General features: G+C 40.1%; 2 protein-coding genes across 4 annotated transcripts in view; one reads left to right on the top strand and one right to left on the bottom strand.

Annotated features, from left to right (window-relative positions):
• SKIV2L2 (superkiller viralicidic activity 2-like 2 (S. cerevisiae)) overlaps positions 1 to 13,656 on the top strand; it is a 116,312-nt gene extending 102,656 nt beyond the window's left edge. Inside the window, exons 26-27 of one of the 2 annotated variants that reach the window (XM_006874641.1) lie at positions 11,958 to 12,062; positions 13,234 to 13,528. In XM_006874641.1, coding sequence (XP_006874703.1) covers positions 11,958 to 12,062; positions 13,234 to 13,286 — 158 coding nt within the window. In that variant the 3' untranslated portion in view covers positions 13,287 to 13,528. Of the gene's footprint in view, positions 1 to 11,957; positions 12,063 to 13,233 lie in introns of both variants that reach the window. The other variant, XM_006874642.1, reaches the window with a different exon arrangement.
• The window catches only part of PPAP2A (phosphatidic acid phosphatase type 2A), a 165,644-nt gene continuing 160,366 nt past the window's right edge, over positions 13,408 to 18,685 (bottom strand). The window contains exons 5-6 of one of the 2 annotated variants that reach the window (XM_006874639.1): positions 14,170 to 14,346; positions 13,408 to 13,887 (exon numbers count right to left, since the gene is read on the bottom strand). In XM_006874639.1, coding sequence (XP_006874701.1) covers positions 13,756 to 13,887; positions 14,170 to 14,346 — 309 coding nt within the window. In that variant the 3' untranslated portion in view covers positions 13,408 to 13,755. The remainder of the gene's footprint in view (positions 13,888 to 14,169; positions 14,347 to 18,685) is intronic. The other variant, XM_006874640.1, reaches the window with a different exon arrangement.

An 18,685-nucleotide genomic window follows, 5' to 3' on the forward strand; every position in this document is an offset into this window, starting at 1 on the left:
AGTTTCCATGTATTCAACTTTATTTCCTTGGTCTTCTTATTGTTGATTTCTCGTTTTATAGCATTTTGGTCTAAGAAGACACTGTAGAATTCTGATGTTTGTAAATTTATGGAGGCTTACTTTGTGACCTAACACATGATCAATTCTGGAAAATGATCCATGCACACTGGAGAAGAATGTATATTGTGCTGTTGTTGGATTGACTGCTCTGTATCTATCTATGAGGTCAAGTTGTTTGATTGTGTTGTTTAGTTACTCTGTAACTTTGTCGGGTTTCTTTCTGGTTGTTCTGTCCCTTTTCGAAAGTGCTGTATTAAAATCTCCCACTATAATTGTAGATTTATCTGTTTCTTCAGTTCTAATAAGTTTGCTTCATGTATCTTGGTGGTTTTTTTAATTGGGAGCGTAGATATTTATTAAGGTTATGTCATCCTCCTCAGTTGATCCTTTGATCATGAGATAGTGTCCTTCTTTGTCTCTTATGCTCGTTTTTATCTTGAAGTTTACTTTGTCGGAGATTAGTATTGCCACTCCTGCTTGTTTATTGTTGTAGTTAGCTTGGTAAATTTTTTTCCATCCTTTAACTTTTAGTCTCTTTTTGTCTTTGCGTGTAAGGTGTGTCTCTTGCAGGCAGCATATTGAAGGGTCTAGTTTTCTTATCCATTTTGCCACTCTGTGTATCTTCCCTGGTGCATTCTCAACCCATTGACATTGAATGTAATTATTGATAGGTATAAGTTAATTGCTGCCATCATGTTACTTTTTTTGGTAGTGGTGTTCGTTCTTTTGTTTCTGCATGCCTTCTTGTGTTGGGTTTGTGTTTTTTGTGCTATTTCTTCTTGGTTCTTAGTTTTCATGTTTGCTTGTTCTCCTTGGAAGTTCATTTTCATGGTAAGTTGTGAACTATTTACATTATTTGGGTGTTACATTATAGTTTACTAACTTTTATCTCCCTTTAAGTGAATCCATTGTATCCTGTAATTTACCTGGCATCCTCACCACCTGGATCTCTGCTGCTATGTTTGTCCCTTCTATGACATTGATGTAATTTTGATCTTCGGACCTTCCAGCTCCCTTGAGTTTGTTGTTGTAGTCTTGTTCTGTTCCGGACTCTGCTATCCGTTGACTGAGTTCCAGATGGTGTTGCCGCGCCTGTCAATCTCTGTGTGTGTCATCTGTTCTTGTTGGTTTCCAGTCCACAGAACTCCCTTTAGCATGTTTTGAAGAGCTGGGTTGGTTTTTATAAAATCTCTCAGATTCTGTTTATTGTGGAATGTCTTGATTGCCCCATTGTATTTGATTGATAATTTTGCTGGATAGACAATTCTTGGTTGGCAGTTGTTTTCTTGTAGGATTTTGTATGTGTCTCCCCATTGCTTTCTTGCCTGCATGGTTTGTTCTGAAGAGTCAGAGCTTAATCTGATTTGCTTGTCTTTATAAGTGACATTTCTCTTCTCCCTGGCTGCTTTTAGTATTCCCTCCTTGTCTTTGATTTTCAAGAACTTGATTATTATATGTCTTGGTGACTTTACTTTTGGGATCTGTCCTTTCTGGAGTACTTTCAGCTTCTTGAATGTATATCTTCTCATCTTTCAAGATGTTAGGGAAATTTTCTTCCAGAAGCTCTTCAGCTCTCTTTTGTGGACTTCTCTGATTCTTTCTGTTCTGGAATGCCATTAAGTTGTTCCTATTCATGTTATCCAGCGTGAATTGTAGGCTTCTTCAGATTTTGTTATCCTTTTTATGCTTGCTCTTCTATCTTAGCAGTATTGAGAGATTTGCCTTCCAGCTCACTAGTTCTGGCTTCTATCTCTTATATTTTGCTCCTTTCCTCTTTCAGTATATTGTCCATTTGTGATACCTTATTATTAATCATCTGGACCTCTTTTTGCAGGTTTTGAATTGTTTCCAGTGCTGTATCAATCTTATTTGATTGCTCCTTGTTTTCCTCTACCCCCTTTCAGAGCATTTATATTTGTTTCCATATCAGTCTTCTGAATTCTTTCTCAGATATATCCAAAACCTGTTTTTCCTTTTCTAGAAATTCCTTTTCTGTCTCTAGCTCATTTCTCTCAGCTACTCTCTTCTGTTTTGGAACATGTTTCGATATCATTTGTTGTTTTTTATTCATCATTTCCTATAGTTGTGTGTTATTTATTTAAAGCTTAATTGGATGTTTGTTGTTTGTTATTAAGCTTTCCGAGAGTCTTCTGGTGAATATGATCAGAAGATAGGCTTCCCTTTTTGCATGTAATGCTTAGCAGATGTTGTGGGCTCTTGTTTCAGTGGTGGAATATAATGAGGTATGCTTATAGCTTGGCTGTATGGCCACGATTGCTGCCTCTTCTTGGGTAATGTAGGGAGAAAAGGCTCCTGCCTCCAGGAAAGATGTGTGATTAAATGGACCAAAAGCAGAAATAAATGCAGAGACAAATACCACCAGTTTGGAACAGAAATGAAGCTGTGGTCGACTGTCCCGAGCTACATAGTCAGTGTGTGTGCAAGGTAGAAGCCTCTAGCAGTGGGTGAGGGTGTCCACTTGCTCAGGCCCTTCCTCTAGTCACTACAGTAGAGGTTCACAGGTAGATATTGAGAAGTTAATGGGAAAAGATTGACCAGTATTTTTTGTCTCTGAAGGTCAATTAGGTGTCTGCGTGTACACAACACAATTCTCAAGATGGTTGAGTACTTTTATGTTGGGGTTTTACTGATTGTATTATAAGGGTCCTGTACACAGAGCCCAGGTAGCGCAGCGGCCACAAATGGGGACGCAAACTGCAAGGTCAGCAACTTAAAACCACCAGTGGCTCCATGGAAGCAAGGCAAGGCGCTCCACTCCCACAAAGACCCACAGCCCCGGAAACCCCGCACAGTGACGCTTGGAGTCGGAATTGACTCCAATGCACGCAGCCACCAAGGGTCTAGCTCAAATCAGTCTTAGGGCTGTGTCCATGGCTGAAGTGGCCGCCAAGCTTCCTGTCTTTGTAATGTGGGGGAACTGCGGGGTCAGGGTTATTTTTTGGGAGTGCACATCCACCCGCCTGATGGCGTCCTGGCTAAGCGAAGAAGGCACTCCTGGGAAAATGCGGCTGAAATGTGTAGTCTCCCACGCCTTTTTAGGCAAGTGTCTCTGTGCCACTTTTAGAGCAGGCTCACTGAGCCAGAATGGCTGTAGCCTGGCCCTCTAAACCCTGCCAGGGTGGGGTAGCCACAGAGGGCATCCCATCTCCCAATTCCTAACTCACAGTATTTTCCTTAATATCGTGATTGTTTTCACTTGGGAGTGTGGGAAACTGACGTCCTGGACCTTATGGTAGATTCGGAATTCTGGAGTTGTTCTGTGAGCACTTCTTGCGTGAGATCTCAGTCCCTCTCTAGCACATCGGTTTCCCTACCTGACTTTCTCCATTGCCGCTGAATCCGAAAGAGCTGTAAATACCTTTTTAAACAAAAAAGGCAACTGTTTATATGGACTTTACCAAATTTAATACACAGGAATCAAGTTGAGTACATCTGTGGGAAGAGATACTGGAAAAGCTGAAAAAAAGCTGGGGGCAGGCAGACTGGAACCAGACTATCAATAGATTATATGCAAGATCAGGCTGAAGCAGAAGAATATTAACACAAGTCCAAGAGAGCCAGATTTGACCTTGAATATGTTGTTGTTAGGTGCCATTGAGTCGGTTCCAACTCATAGGGATTCTGTGCACAATAGAAGGAAACATTGTTCAGTCCTGCACTGTCCTCACAGTTGTCATTATACTTGAGCCTATTGCTGCTGCCACTGTACCAGTCCATCTTGTTAGGGATCTTCCACTAAATTTAGAGACCATCTCAAAACAAATTTGATGCATTAGATACTAATGACTGAAGACACAAAGAGTTGTGGGATGACACTAAGAACATCATACAGGAAGAAAGCAAAAGATCATTAAAAAGACAGGAAAGAAAGAAAAGACCAAAATGGATATTAGAAAAGACTCTGCAAAGTGCTCTTGAACGTAGAGAAGCTAAAGTGAATAGAAAAAAATTACAGGTAAAAGAGCTGAACAGAAAACTGCAAAGTGCAGCTCAAGAAGAAAGTATTGTATGAAATGTGCAAAGACCTGGAGTTAGGAAGCCAAAGGGAAGAACATACTCAGCATTTCTCAAGCTGAAAGAACTGAAGAAAAGTTAAAGCCTGTAGTTGTGGTATTTGAATTCTATGCATGGGGAGTATGGCGTCTCTGTACAATAAGCACTGGACTGTAAACCAGAAGATTGGCACTTTGAGCCCACTAGCCACTTGGCAGTAGGAAGATGAGGTTTTCTGTTTCTGAAAAGTATATACAGCCTTGGTAACCAAATACAGGGTCACTATGAGTCAGAACCAATTCGGCGGCCCTTAACAGCAACAACATAGGCAAAATACTGAATAAGGCAGAAAGCATCTAAAGGAAATGGGAGGAATATATAGCATCACTATATCAAAAAGAAGAGCTGTGTATCCATTTCAGAAGGTAGCATATGGTCAAGAACCAGTGGTACTAAAGGAAGAAGTCCAAGCTGCACTGAAGACATTAGTGAAAGCAAGTCCCTTGGAATGGATGGAATACAGATTGAAATCTTTCAACAAACTTCTTAGCATACATGAGGTGCTCATTTATGCTAAGAAAGTTTGCCAACTCATTGGAAGAGATCCATGTTTTTGCCAGTTCTAAAGAGAGAAGACCAAACAGAATGTGGAAGTCATTGAACAATATCATTAATATTGCATGCAAGTAAAATTTGGCTGAAGAAAATTAAATAAAAAACAGTTGTAGCAGTACATTAACAGGAAACTGCCCTAATGTCAAGCCAAATTCAAACATGGAATGAGGGAATTTGGCTGAAAACAGATAATACCAGAAAGATGTAATTATTGAAGCCATCTTGGGGACCAAGCACTGTACCGCTTTCTACCCCGAAGAATGGTTTCAGCCTAACCTGGAACCTAGTGGTAAATTGTTGTTAAGTGCCGTTGAGTCGATTCTGACTCATAGAAGACCCTGTGTAGGGTTTCCGAGGAGCAGCTGGTGAGCTTCAACCGCTGGCCTTGTGGCTCAAGCCACCTTTGCAGTTCAGCACATTAAGCCACAGCACCACACCAGGACTCCAGTGGTAAGTAGTTGCTGTGGAAAAAGTAGATGATCTTCACCTCAGTTGTAACTCACTGCAGTCCCCTATATAGGAGTATTTAGTTTGAGCATTAACTGTGGGGAGCCACTGGGGATTCCAGAAAGGTGGAAGCAGAAACACTGAGGAAATCTGCTTCTTGTTATAGTCAATGTGAATAATATAACTTTTTTATTCAAGAACCATTTGAGCCCCAGGTTTATAAAAATGCACTTAAATAAAAGTACATGCTGTCCACTAATGACTAGATTAGTAAAATTTGGCATAAAATACAGTGGATTATTCGGTCACAAAGAGGAACGAGGTCCTGCTTTGTTGGATGGACAAACTTCTAACACATTATACTAAGTGAAAGAATCCAAACACAGAAGGCCACATAGTGTATGATTCTGTTTTGTAAAATGTCCAGAATAGGCAAATGCATGTAGACAAAAAGTAGACTGATGTAGAATGATTGCTAATGTGTGATGAAAATGTTCTAAAATTAGATTATGATGGCTTTTTGTGTATTTTAACCCCACACACAAATCTGTGACAAGCAAGAATTCAGTTTCTCTCTACTCAGGCATGACCAGAAGAGAAGATTTGTAACATATGGGTAGGTTAGTGTGTTTGTTCCTTAACAGCTAAGGTGGGTTATGGCTTTGAAGCTTTTGTCTAGCACTTAGTCTAGCTGGTCCTAACTGATGGTAAAAGTGACTTCAGAAGCTGGACTAATGAGAGTCCTGGACTGCAGAGAACCGCATCCTCACTATAGAGGTATGATGTTGTTAAAGTGCTGTTGAGTCAGTTCCGACCCATAACAATCCTGTATAGTGTTTCTGAGGAGTGGCTAGTGAGCTTGAACTGAATTTGCAGTCTAGGGCATTAACCACAGCACCACCCCAGGGCTCCAGTATAGGTACGATTATTGTTGTTAGGTGCCATCAAGTTGGTACCGACCCATAGCGACTTTATTTATGCACTGCAGAACGAAACACTGCCCGATCCTGGGCCAACCTCACTACTGTTGCCACACTTGAGTCCATGGAGTGCCACCTGGCCAATCCATCTTTGGGGTCTACCTCTTTTTCTCTGACCCTCCACTTTAGCTGCTAGATAATGCACTGCCACACTCTCGTACATTAACCATCCTGAGGAGGGACCTCTGTGTTGCTGGCAGCCGTGGACAGTTGGTGTTTGTGCAGACCAGGGTGATTTGTTGACGAGACTCAGGGCTTAACAAGCACAGACACTGTTTATGCAACCTGTACTTACTGGCCTCATTTTCTTGATTGTTGTCTTGTCATCTGAAACTGTGTCCGAGGGAAGTTTTCAAAAAGTGAGTTGAAGGGTTTTACTAAGTGTGGCCTGGCAGTGTTCACTGGCTTTGAGTACGCATTCATTTGCTTTCGTTTGTACTTTGTCTAGTCATTCACTTCATATGTTTTGATTTTTGACAGCTTTTGCAGATTCTGGTTAGTCACATGAGTTGAGCTATATCAGGTTGTCTGTATTTCCTGGTACACACTTAAAATTGGTCAAGGCAAAGTGTAAGAGAGGGACTGGCTGTGATGTCCTACATAACAAAGACTTTGTGAAGAATTTCATTTTCATCGTAAATGGCTTGTGAGAATTTACTCTGTTTTAAAAACTATGTGCTTACATTATGTTGTTGTTGTTATATGCCGTGGAGTCGGTTCTGACTCATAGTGACCCTGTACAGGGTTTCCAACACTGTAAATCTTTACGGGAGCAGAAAGCCTCATCTTTCTCCTGCGGAACAGTTGGCAGTTTCAAACTGCTGACCCTGAGGTTAGCAGCCCAGTTCATAACCACTATGCTACCAGAGCTCCCTGTGCTTACTTTATACATATAGCAGCATATATTGTTAAGTGCTATGGAGTAGGTTCCAACACATAGCGACCCTGTCTCAGGTTTCCAAGGAGCGACTGGTGGGTTTGAAATGTCAGCCTTGCGGTTAGTAGGCCAGTACTTATCCTACAGGGCCACACTAGTACTACACATACAGCATGTGTTGTTAAGTACCATGAGGTCAGTTCCGACTCATAGTGATCCTGACAGGTTGTCGAGGAACGGCTGGTGGGTTTGAACAGTTGACCACTCCAAAACTTATAGCATATACTAAAATGTAAACATGTATAGTGCTTTAAAATTTTGGAGTCCTTGTGTGGCATTGTAGGGTAAGCACTGAACTACTAACCTCAAAGTCAATGGTTAAAACCCAGCAGCCTCTTGGAATTTTCATAAAGGGATCCCTATGAATTGGATGGCACTTTACAACAACAGTGCATTTTAAACGATTATATAATAATTTCATTTGAATAATTTGCATAGATATTTATATGTTTGTCACAGTAATATGTTAATTGCTTCCTCCATCCCAATCAACCTCCAACCTCTTTCAAAACACCCCAAAATTTCTGCTCCATAATTTCCTTTTTCATTACAATGTAATATTGTAACTCAGCACTCCTTAAACCTTTTACACTAAACACTAAAATAACAGATGTGGCCAACATTTGTTGAGCTCCTGTTGGGCATTGGTTCCTTCTGCTGTTCATAAGGTTACTCTGGGTCGGTACCGACTCGATGGCACCTAACCACAACAACATTGTGTTGCCACCGAATGCACATCGCTTCATTTCTCGTAACAGCACCATGAGGATTGTGGTGTATTTTTTTGTAATTATGGCCTATTTTTTAAATGAGAGTAGTTTTCATTATTTATGTAAAATGTGTGGCAGACAATTGGGCGATACAATGACTGAAGTTACTAAAATACTGTCTTAACTGAGAAACCACAGGTGATTATGCTAATACAAAAAGATCACACCTCTAGAACCATTTGCTTACATCTGGACTGAAACAGATTGAATAGCTTTCATTGGCATTTAGAATCTTGATCTTGAGTCATCTCCTTTCCACTTCCTTTTTAGCATATAAATATGCTAAATTTCTCACTCATACCTCAGCTACCAGCAACAGGTCACAGATCCTATTAAGTCAGTGGATTTATGATCCTAGGCCAACACATGGGCTTCATTTTCTTTGGCTGTGAAATGGGGAGGATAATATCTGTTGGTCTTGTGGAGCCATTAGCACAGTTATCGTAGTACCAACAGCACATGCTATTGATGTTTAGTGCCATCCTGTCATGTCTGACTCAAAGCGATCCTCTATAGGGTTTCCAAGGAGTGGCTGGTGAATTTGAACAACCAAGCTTGTAGCTAGCAGTCCAGTGCTTATCCTGCAGCACTATATCAGGACTCAGTAAATGTTATCTGCTGCTGTCATATTTTCGTAACAGTTGTGTTGTCATATCACCCTCAACTACTGCTGATCCTTATACCAGACTTCTGAAAAGTCATTGAAATAAACTTTGCTATAGAGCATGGTGCTGTAGGATCAGTACTGGACTACACACCACAATGTCAGAAGCTCAAACTCACCAACCGCTCCTTGTACAGGGTCGCTATGAGCCTCCCAGCTGCATTTCCATTTTGATCCATACTGGTGCCCCACTTCACTGGGCAAGAACACTTGTCACAGTCACAATGTCAGCCTAATTCCCAAATTCAGAAACACCTTTTAACTGCCTTGATCTTGTCATTTTTTATTACTTCCTGTTTCTTTAAATCTATTAAATTCTTTAGCATTACCTGGCAATGAAGATTTTGGCTACTTAAAGACCTAAAGTACAATTTAATTATTGTTAAGTGTCGTCCAGTTGGTTTTGACTCATAGTAACCCTGTATAGGGTTTCCAAGGAGCTGAAAGCTAACCTTTCAGTTGTGAGGTTAGCGCATGACCAGGCAGTATTTCATTCGGTTGTACCTAAGGACACACTGAATCAGAACCAACTAGATGACATCTAAAAACATGTTTAAGAACTTGATCTCTAGAATCTTACTCTCTGGATTCATATCCTAACTCAATCATTTATTTACTCCTGGCTCTTCCACTGAGAACTTCCATGTAACCTCTCTGAGCTACTCCCTTTCTTTCTTTGTAAAATGAATGTAACAATCCCTGCCTCACGGAATTTTTGAAGACCAAACAAGAGAATTCATATAAAACATAGATTATAGACCTGTCACTTTACTCTTCTTTCTCAAAACATATTCAGTGTTAATTGTAGCCAAACATCTAAATACCCTTATAAAGATCCAGGGTATATATAGTACAGCAAGCCTGTTATACAGGAATGTCCTCAGGGCTGTTTTAAGCTGGGAGGGGAGATGGATGCAGTTATCATTTTTCTCCTGTTTGCAGGTTGAATTTTACAGAATTTGTTTTTGCTCTGCCTTTATGCATATATTACTGTTGATTGACAATAATTTTCCTGGGAGCCAAATAATTTTAATAGAATGATATTTTAAACAGTGGAAATAGGCTTAATTGAGGACTGGCGAATTTTCTTCAAGCACTGCATGGACCATTTGAATAGGTCAAGAGCTATATTAACGCCTTAGATGACTTTCGGACTGGGCCTGTTTTAAAGAACTAGTGCATCTCTGATCACTGACCCAGATGAGATAGAATATTGTCATTTTTTCCCCACCTAGTTAAATTAAGCCTAACAGTTGAGAAAGGGAAGTAAGAGGATTAGTATCATAAATCTCAAAGCTGGTTACTTAGTGACAGAATCTGAACTAGAACCCACGTGTTCTTCTAACTCATGATGTTTCTGATCATGACCATCCTGTATGTAGATGTATCATCTTGTAAGGAGCCCTGGTGCTGCTGCAGGATAAGCACTGGGCTGCTAACCTCAAGGCCAGCAGTTCAAACCCACCCACCATTCTGTTGGAGAAAGATGCTTTCTGCTCCCGTAAAAGATTTACAGCCTTGGAAAACCCCATGCAGGGTCACTGAGTCTGAAATGACTTGACAACTATAGTTTAATTTAAAAAATTAAAATATATGTCAAGCAGAGAATCCCCATGTCTCTTCAGGTGACTCCTCTGCTATCAGTGGTTCATTCCTTGGTGACCAATTTGACCCCATAAACCTACCTGAAATCACAACATCTTTGTGTTGTCACTGTTCTGCCCATACATGTTTAGCAGCCAGATGTGTCCTTGTAGGTCCAGACCTTTGTGGGATGTTACTTCAGGCTCCTGGGGTTAATTAACACTACCCAGTACTCCTCTCTGTGTACATAAGCACTTCTTGCTGGATTCTGCTATCGTATTACATAATGGATTGTCCAGTCTCAAATTCTGCTTTGTAAGTTAAATTCTCAACTGTTTTCCTCTTTGGCACTCTGAAGCGTAGCATGAAGGGAATCAAAGGTAGAAAAAGGAATCCAACGTGGAGCAGTGACTCCTCTCAAAACAAATAGCCGTGCTCTGGCAGACAGGAGGCAGGCTTACAGAATGTGCCCTTGGCTTGTTTAAGTGATTAAATATTGTGGAGTTTTTTTTGTGTGGTGGTGTTAAGTGCCATTGAGTCAGTACCGACCCATAGCAGCGATCCTGTATAGGGTTTCTGAGGATCAGCTGGTTTAGTGTACACCCCCCTCAAAACCAAAACAGAAGCAAATACTGTTGGATGATGATGCAAGGAAGGGATTGCGATCATTGCAATGAAATGAGTGTAAAACTGATGTTCTCCCTTGTAAACTGTCACTCACTTCACAATAAAAATGGGGGTGGGGGGAAGACAACTAATAGGTTTACTACTACATTGCTCCAGTGTTGCCAGGGCTCAGTAAGGACTTAAAGTGAGTGGGTTGTTCCTCCTGCTTGTCTTTTTTTTTAATGTTTTATTGTGAATTATATGATAGTTTACATGAGAGAACCTCAGTTCCATATTCATTCCATCGTATATCATTACATTGCCATGGTTCCAATCCCCTCCATGCCTCGTCTTCCGACCAAAGGGCATATCCTAGAAGCCCATGCTCTACCCTCCTTCCTCCCCCCTCAGTCTTCGGCCCACAGTTCCTTTCCCTCTCTGGATCCAAAGTCCCCAGCCGCTTCATGCCTCCTTGTCATCATCTCTTGTCTCCATCTCAGGCACCCCCGGTTCTCTGGGTGGGGTCCCATTCTTGGCTCTTATCTGTCGGTGGACCCAGAGACCTCCGCTCCTAGACTGGAGAAATAATCACTGTCTTTCCCGCTTGTCTTTTAGAGAAAACTGATATTCTTTGACAATAAACTTAGGTAGCACTTAAAGGATAACAGGCACTGATTGCCTAGATCTGAGAGAATGTAAGTATGTTTGCAGCTTCAGCTTAAATCACACACTGATCCCAGACAGGGAGTCAAGTCCCATGGGAAAGAGCTTATCTCCTCTTCTGTGCTTCCTTGAGGACACACTGTAAAGGGAACTGATGAAAGAGCCTATTTAAGGTTAAGAACAATGAATGATCCTATTACTCTTCTTAAAAGATTCTCTTTTGGGCCAGATGCTCTGCCTCCTATCAAAGCCTTCCCTTGTTACTGCCTGACAGAGACCTCACTCTCAGACCCAGATTTCTTATCTTTGCCAGCCTTCACACAAAGTTGTTTTCTTCTGCTTTCAGGGCATTCTGTTTACTTTTCTCTGGCATAGTAGGTACATTATAATGAATCTATGTCTCTCTCTTTTGTAGCCTTCCAAGTGCCTAAGCTTAATGCCAACAATTTATCAGGCGTCTAGTCAAGTTTCATTAGCAGTTTACTGTATGGGAAGCCCTTCATCTCCAAGATCTACTAGCTTATCATTCCTTGCTCTATGTAGCCTTGCCTCAATTAAAATTCTAGTGTTCCTAATTATTTTCATTTTACAAGTGATTTGTTTCCTTTTCTATCTAGGCAGCATAATTCGCTGTATGAGACGCTTAGAAGAATTGCTTCGCCAGATGTGTCAAGCAGCAAAAGCCATTGGAAACACTGAGCTGGAGAATAAATTTGCAGAAGGTTAAGTATCTAATCCATAAGCTTCTTATTAATGCAGGTGAATTATAGGAGACTCACATCCTTGACCACAACACCTAGAAGGACACTGTCAGATGCTCAGTCAGATAACTGTGGAGGGACACCTAATAGTGTTCATATAAAACTTCAGAGCATTTGTGTGCAACAAAAGTTTTGAGATTACATACATTCATTTACAAATATTTATTGTGAGCTTACAATGCTAAGCATTGTTTTTAGCAATGAAGAATACAGCAGTGAACAAAAAGACACATTCCTGCCTTCATGGAGCTTACATTCTAGTGGAAGAGATGGACAATCAACAAGTCAATGATTAAAATATATCAGATAGTGATAAGCACTACAGGAAAAAACAAAGCAGGTAAAAAGAATTAGGAGGCTCTGAGGTGGGGAAGATGCCAGATATATATTTGAGTAATGAGTAGTAGAAACTGGAATATGAAAGGAAATATTCATGTAGCTCCCAGCCCCAGCTTATCTTTACTCTGAAATGATTGGAGGATTTGAGCACAGGAGTGGTATACTCTGACTTGGGTTTTACAAGGATAATTGTTAGAAAGGTGGAAGCAAGAAGACCAGATCAAGAAAGGAAGGTAGTAGTAGTGATTGGGGAAGTGAGGCTGAGGCTTGCTTTTAAATAGTTTTGTTCTTTCCCCTTGAATTATAAGAATTCTGATAGATAGCATGAAAGAAAATAACACATCCAATATTGTATGTCAGTCAGGCAAACCATCCTCATGAACACCACATTGTTGATAGAGGTGTCTTCAATCAGACATCAATCAGGTTTGGATATTTTTTTTAAAACAGAAAGATTGTATCCTGCCCTTATTACAGAAAGAATTTCACATTGTAACTGCAAAATACATGTTTTCTGATATAGGTTGAAAATCCATGCTTTTGTAACAATTAATGCTTTTTAATGATGCTTCATCTCCTTTGATAAATTTACACATATTACCCACACAGATGGGGGTGCTTTAACGGGTTTGGTGTCTAAGCTTTTGACCTCTGGTGTCTTTCACCACCAGCAGAATTTTTAATTTTCTATATTTAAATAATCAGGATTATTGTGTGGCTTTCAAAACACCACTTGAGTGCAGGGGTATATTCTGTGTGATCTTGAAGTTTAAAGCATATTTTCTTTTCTTAGGTATCACCAAAATCAAGAGAGATATTGTGTTTGCTGCAAGCCTCTACTTATAAAGCATCAAGCTAAAGGAATGTGCAATTTGAAACTACTCACCACCTGTCTGGATATGATTGACTACAAATGCTTACTAACAGCATTGATTTGGTTTTCCCATCTCAAAATATATGTCTGCAAACATTTTAATTTGTATTATATTTAAATCAAGCATCATTCTTTCCAAGCATATTACATACAAATTTGTACATAGCATTGCATTTTTTTTCTTGTTTTTAATAAAAAATGTACAGGTGGGGCATTGCTTTAGTGAAGGGCTTGAATTTTTTTTTTTTTAATGAACTCTGAGCTATTAGATAACCATTCTGTTAAATGTAACTATATACACACAGGTAACTGGGGCATCCAAGAGAGGAATAGCAGCAGCAGTCCCTTAAGGCCTGTGCCCCAGGAAGAAAGGTGCATCCTGGTGCCTCTGGTGTGATCCTTTTCCTTTAGAAAGCAGGCGGCTTCATCACCCTGCCACTTTCAAGGTTGGTGATTGTTCCCATAGTGATTTCCAGAGGAGGCAGTTTCATGCAGTGTTGTATGCGAGTCCTCCTCTTTTCTTTCTTTAAAAGAAGAATCTTTCTCCTTGAAGAAATCTGATACATACACAGCCTATAGAATAGTAAATACAAACAAAAGGCTACATTAGGGAGTACAAATAAAGAGGATAAAAATGCAAATACTTTCATTCTGTAGGTAAAATCTTCTATAGTAAAATATACAGTAGGGTTTTCTAACTTTTATGATTAGTAACCTAGTTTTTACCTGTTGCGTATCCTAAATTACTTTTAATAACACCAATAAGTGTGCCATATTCTCTACCTTTACAGAATTTCTTACTTGGGGCAAAGTTTATCGTATATCAAGATGTAGGCTGCTGCCCCATATACTTACAACTAATATTGCCACCAGAGCCCCTTGAATGAATCCAGTCAACACGTCACTCCAGTGATGTTTGTAATCAGAAACTCGAGAAAGACCCACATAGATGGATGCGGCAACAAGACCAAATTGCAGTGTTGGGCGTAAGAGTCTTGCCCAGTCTCCCTTCATCCTGGCTTGAAGATAGAGCTAAGAGAAAAGATAGGAACAATTTATAGTACAAACTGAAAACTACTTTTATTATAAACATAGATCTATTCAGGGAGGAGTTAATTAGAAAGCCACATGAAAAATAGGTATGCTCAGGATTACAGATGAATTTGCATCATGATTGTGACTAATTTGTGATATCTTATATTGACCTATTATCATCATCTTGATACTGACTCATAAAGTCTTCAGGTATCCTGGATACAAGGTTACCCGACCCTGGACCAACCTACTGTATTTGCTGGGCATTATATCCACATGTGTGGATGTAACCCCTGGACTACTTAAGTTTTATGACTTCTAAACTTAAGAGTGTCCAAAGATTTCCCCTTTTCCTTCACTTAAAAAATTCTGTTCAGGAATGTATGGCTCATCTATTAATTAAAGTCATCCGAAAACTCTGCTTGTTTACACAAATCCATTCCCAGTTTACTGGGCACTGATGTTGGAGGTCAGTTCTCAGCAGCTGGCAAAGACCCAGAGGTTGTCTTAATCTTCTCAAGTACTAAATATGAACATCTCATTCTGAAAGAGCACATCACTTATTTGACTCACTTGTCAGTGCTATCAGTCATCTTGAGGGGTGCCCCCCTTTTTTACAGACTATTATATAGTAAATGGGCTTCTGCTGTGGTGCTGTAGGATCAGCACTGGATTGTGAATCACAAGGTTGGCAGTTCAAGCCCACCAACTGCTCCTTGAAAATCCTATACAGGGATGTTATGAGTTGGAACCAATTCAACGGCACTTAACAGGCAACAACAAAGTTACATTGCCAGGAACTTGTTTCTAAATTGTGGAGTAGGGAAGGTAACTTGGTTCTAGTTGAAGCACAGTTGGTATTGGCTTTTTTTTTTTTTTTTTAAAGAAAAGCTTTTAAGTTGAACTGGGTGAACCGCACATATCTCAGGTGGATATAATACCCTTCACATTGGTTAGTATATTGGCACCTGGATTCCGGCAGGCTCTGCTCCAGATCTGCAGAACCCACAAAGCCTCCAGGCTAGAATTAGACAAGCAGGAACCTTCAAAATCAGCCACCCTGCCACCAGCTGCCCTCTGGTTCTGACAGGCACTGAAACTAGCCACCTGAAGGGCCTTCACAAACTACTTCCATATTGGGTGGCCAGAACTCAGACAACACCTGTTGTTAAGTGCCATCGAGTCGGTTTCGACCCATAGCGACCCTGAATAGGGTTTCCGAGGCTGTAAATCTTTATGGGAGCAGATCGCCTCATCTTTCTCCCGCGGAGCAGCTGGTAGTTTTGAACTGCTGACCTTCCGGTTCACAGTCCGATTTGTAACCACTACGCTACCAGAGCTCCTTACCAGACAACACGTAGGACTGTAGAAATTTGCCTGTCCCATCTCCTCCAGATACCTTGTGTGAGTTCTTGGGTGTGAGTCCAACAACTTCACTTTGTTTCCTTTCACTATTTCGTTGTTTTTGTTTGCTTATTCTTTCTTCTCCTTCCTCTCTCTCCCTTCTCTTTATTTTTATCCTAGTTCTTTTCCTTCCTTCGGTTTCTCATTCCTACCCTCTTATTTTTTAGTCTCTGGACTTTTCTTTTTACTCTCTTTTGTCTCTTTTCATTGTCCCTTTAATTTTCTCTTTTCTATTGCATAGACTATTTTCTTGTCCCTCTTTTTTTTATTCTTTGCTGCCTGTTTTAGTTTCTTTTTTTCTCTTTGATTGTACTCTGTTTTTGCTATTTTTTTCCATGTTTGTTTAGTCTGTTTTGTTTTCCTGTATGTGTTTTCTACTCTTGCCCCACATGACAGGAGATAGTGAACATGCCCAGATGACTTAGCCATACCATATCCTCTACAAGTCCGCCCAGTGAACAGGAACAAACACCAGATGCTATTCACCTAATCAACAATAGACACTAGCCATATCTACCATTACCTGAGCTGCACAAACAGCAAATGGAGACTGGTACACACATTAACAATCTCTAATCACACCACCAGGAGCTAGCTGGTGAAAGCCTCTGGACACACCAACATACAATAATCAACTAAATACAAATACAACATCACAAGGTTTCACAGACAACAGATGGTTTAGCCCACACAAGCAAACACTAAAGAGTGCATAATACAAATGACCAAGAAGCAGAGCCAGAAATTGTTTATAAGGACGAAAAAGCAATGGAACTACTTAAGAATTCACAAAGACTGAGAAAAGTAAGGAAAACACAGAAAAAAACATTAGGAGAATTTAGGAGAAATTACAGTCTCCTAAACACACAACATAAATGCAAATTTTGAAATACTACAAAATCTGTGAATAGAAATGCAGAAGATTAATGCTAAGCTCTCAGAAATGAACAATACATTGAAAGGGCAAAGGAGTGTATTTGAATCAACAGAAGCCTGAATTAGTGACATTAAAGATAAATCTCTTGATACTAAAAAGAACAATCAGAAAAAAGAATGGGAAAACAAGAAGAAAGCCTATGGGATACCATGAAGATGAATTAACCTGGGTGATCAGAATTCCAGAACAGGAAAAGACAATAAAAAGCAAGGAGAAAATCACTGTAGGGTTGCTTCACTAACATCATGAAACATGAAAACATTACCATTCAGGAAATAAAGAACCCAAAACAGGATAGACCCTAAAAGAAAATCAACACATGAAGAAACTTTACAAAACCAAAGACAACAAAAGAATCCTAAGAACAGCTAAAGAAAAAACCGTAAAGATACCTACAAAGGAGAACCAACAGGACTAATCTCTGATTTTTCAGCAGAGACGATGGAGGCATGAATATAATGGGATGACATACACACAATTCTGAAAGAAAAAAATTGCCAATCAAAAAACATATACCCAGAGAACAAAAAAAGATGGCAGATCAGGTAGAAGTGCAGTGAGGAGCTCCGTCAGCAACAAAACAGAACACCAGACCAAGCTGGCTAGGGATGGTCCCAGAACTCTGAACCACATATAAAGGAATATTTAGAAAGCTGAAAGGCCTACAGCTGATGGAATTTGTAGCAGAAGCAAGAAATCCAGTGCTTTCTAATGTAAGGTGCTCAGCTGCTACAGGCATGGCCATGTTGGTCAACACCAAGCAGGTGAAGGATCAGAGCAGCCACGGACGCCTGACAGAACTGAAGACATAAAGGTGTGCACATTCCTTTATTTGTTATCTGTTCCTTGGTCTCTCGCTATCTGCGCACCTCCATTCTGGTGACTATAGAGTGGGTGCCTGAGCCAGTGGACACCCCAACCCACTCCCTGAACAGTTCTATTACACATGCGCACACAGATCTGCTCCAAAATTTAAAAGGACAGTTTCCACTTAACACCAAACAGCAGCGCAAAACAGCCACAGCTGTCCCTGAACTGTTTATCACTAGGGAAAAAAAAAGAGGCAGAAAATTAAATTCTGAGTTATGTCACAATGACCAATGGTGAGATCTTGAAATTTCAGGAAGAATGAAAGAAAAGCCAATCTCCTGATCACATCTACCTGGAGGCAATCAGAAAACATAAAAAATACCAAAGCACACACCAATCTAAGTATTAAGGCCACAGATAACTCCTGAATATTCCCCCAAAACAAACAGATGACCATATCAGCACATACCCAGAAACGAGATACAGGAACTGAGGTAAATGAGCTGGAAGTAGACCTATACTCCATACTGGAAGATAGGCAGGCTTTGGAAATGCCAGAAGGAATTCAGAAAAAATTATTATAAAATGTATCAAAACCCTTTATAACAGAGTTAAGAAAAAGAAGGAAGAAGTCAGGAAACTGCTATAGGAACAATCAAATAAGACAGATACAGCATTGCAAACAGAACAAAACCTATAGAAAGAGTTCCAAACGATTAATAATAGAATGCCAGAAATGGACAATACACTGAAAGGGCAAAGGATTAGAACTTTAGAGCTACAAGTCAGAACTAGTGAACTAGAAGATAAATGTCTCATTACTAAGAAGAGCAAGCACAAAAAAGGATTAAAAGATCTGAAGACGGTCTAAGATTCATGTTGGACATGAAGAGGCATACTTAAAGTCCACAGAGGAGATAGGAAAATTTTCTTCCAGAAGCTTTTCAACTAACATCCTGAAAAGAGAAAAGACAAGCACGTAAAGAAGCTCAATGAATCCCAGGATGGATGCACTCTAAAAGACAATCACCAAGACATATAATAATCAAGCTTTCCAAGATCAGAGATACAGAGACTCCTGAAAGCAGCTAGGGAAAAGAAAAGTGTAACACACAAAGGCAAGCAAATCAGATTAAGCTCAAATCTCTCCACAGAAACCATGCAGGCAAGAAGGCAATGGGGAGA

The sequence above is a fragment of the Chrysochloris asiatica genome, unplaced genomic scaffold (genome assembly GCF_000296735.1).
Source record: "Chrysochloris asiatica unplaced genomic scaffold, ChrAsi1.0 scaffold00291, whole genome shotgun sequence".
In the NCBI taxonomy this organism is placed as follows: domain Eukaryota; kingdom Metazoa; phylum Chordata; class Mammalia; order Afrosoricida; family Chrysochloridae; genus Chrysochloris; species Chrysochloris asiatica.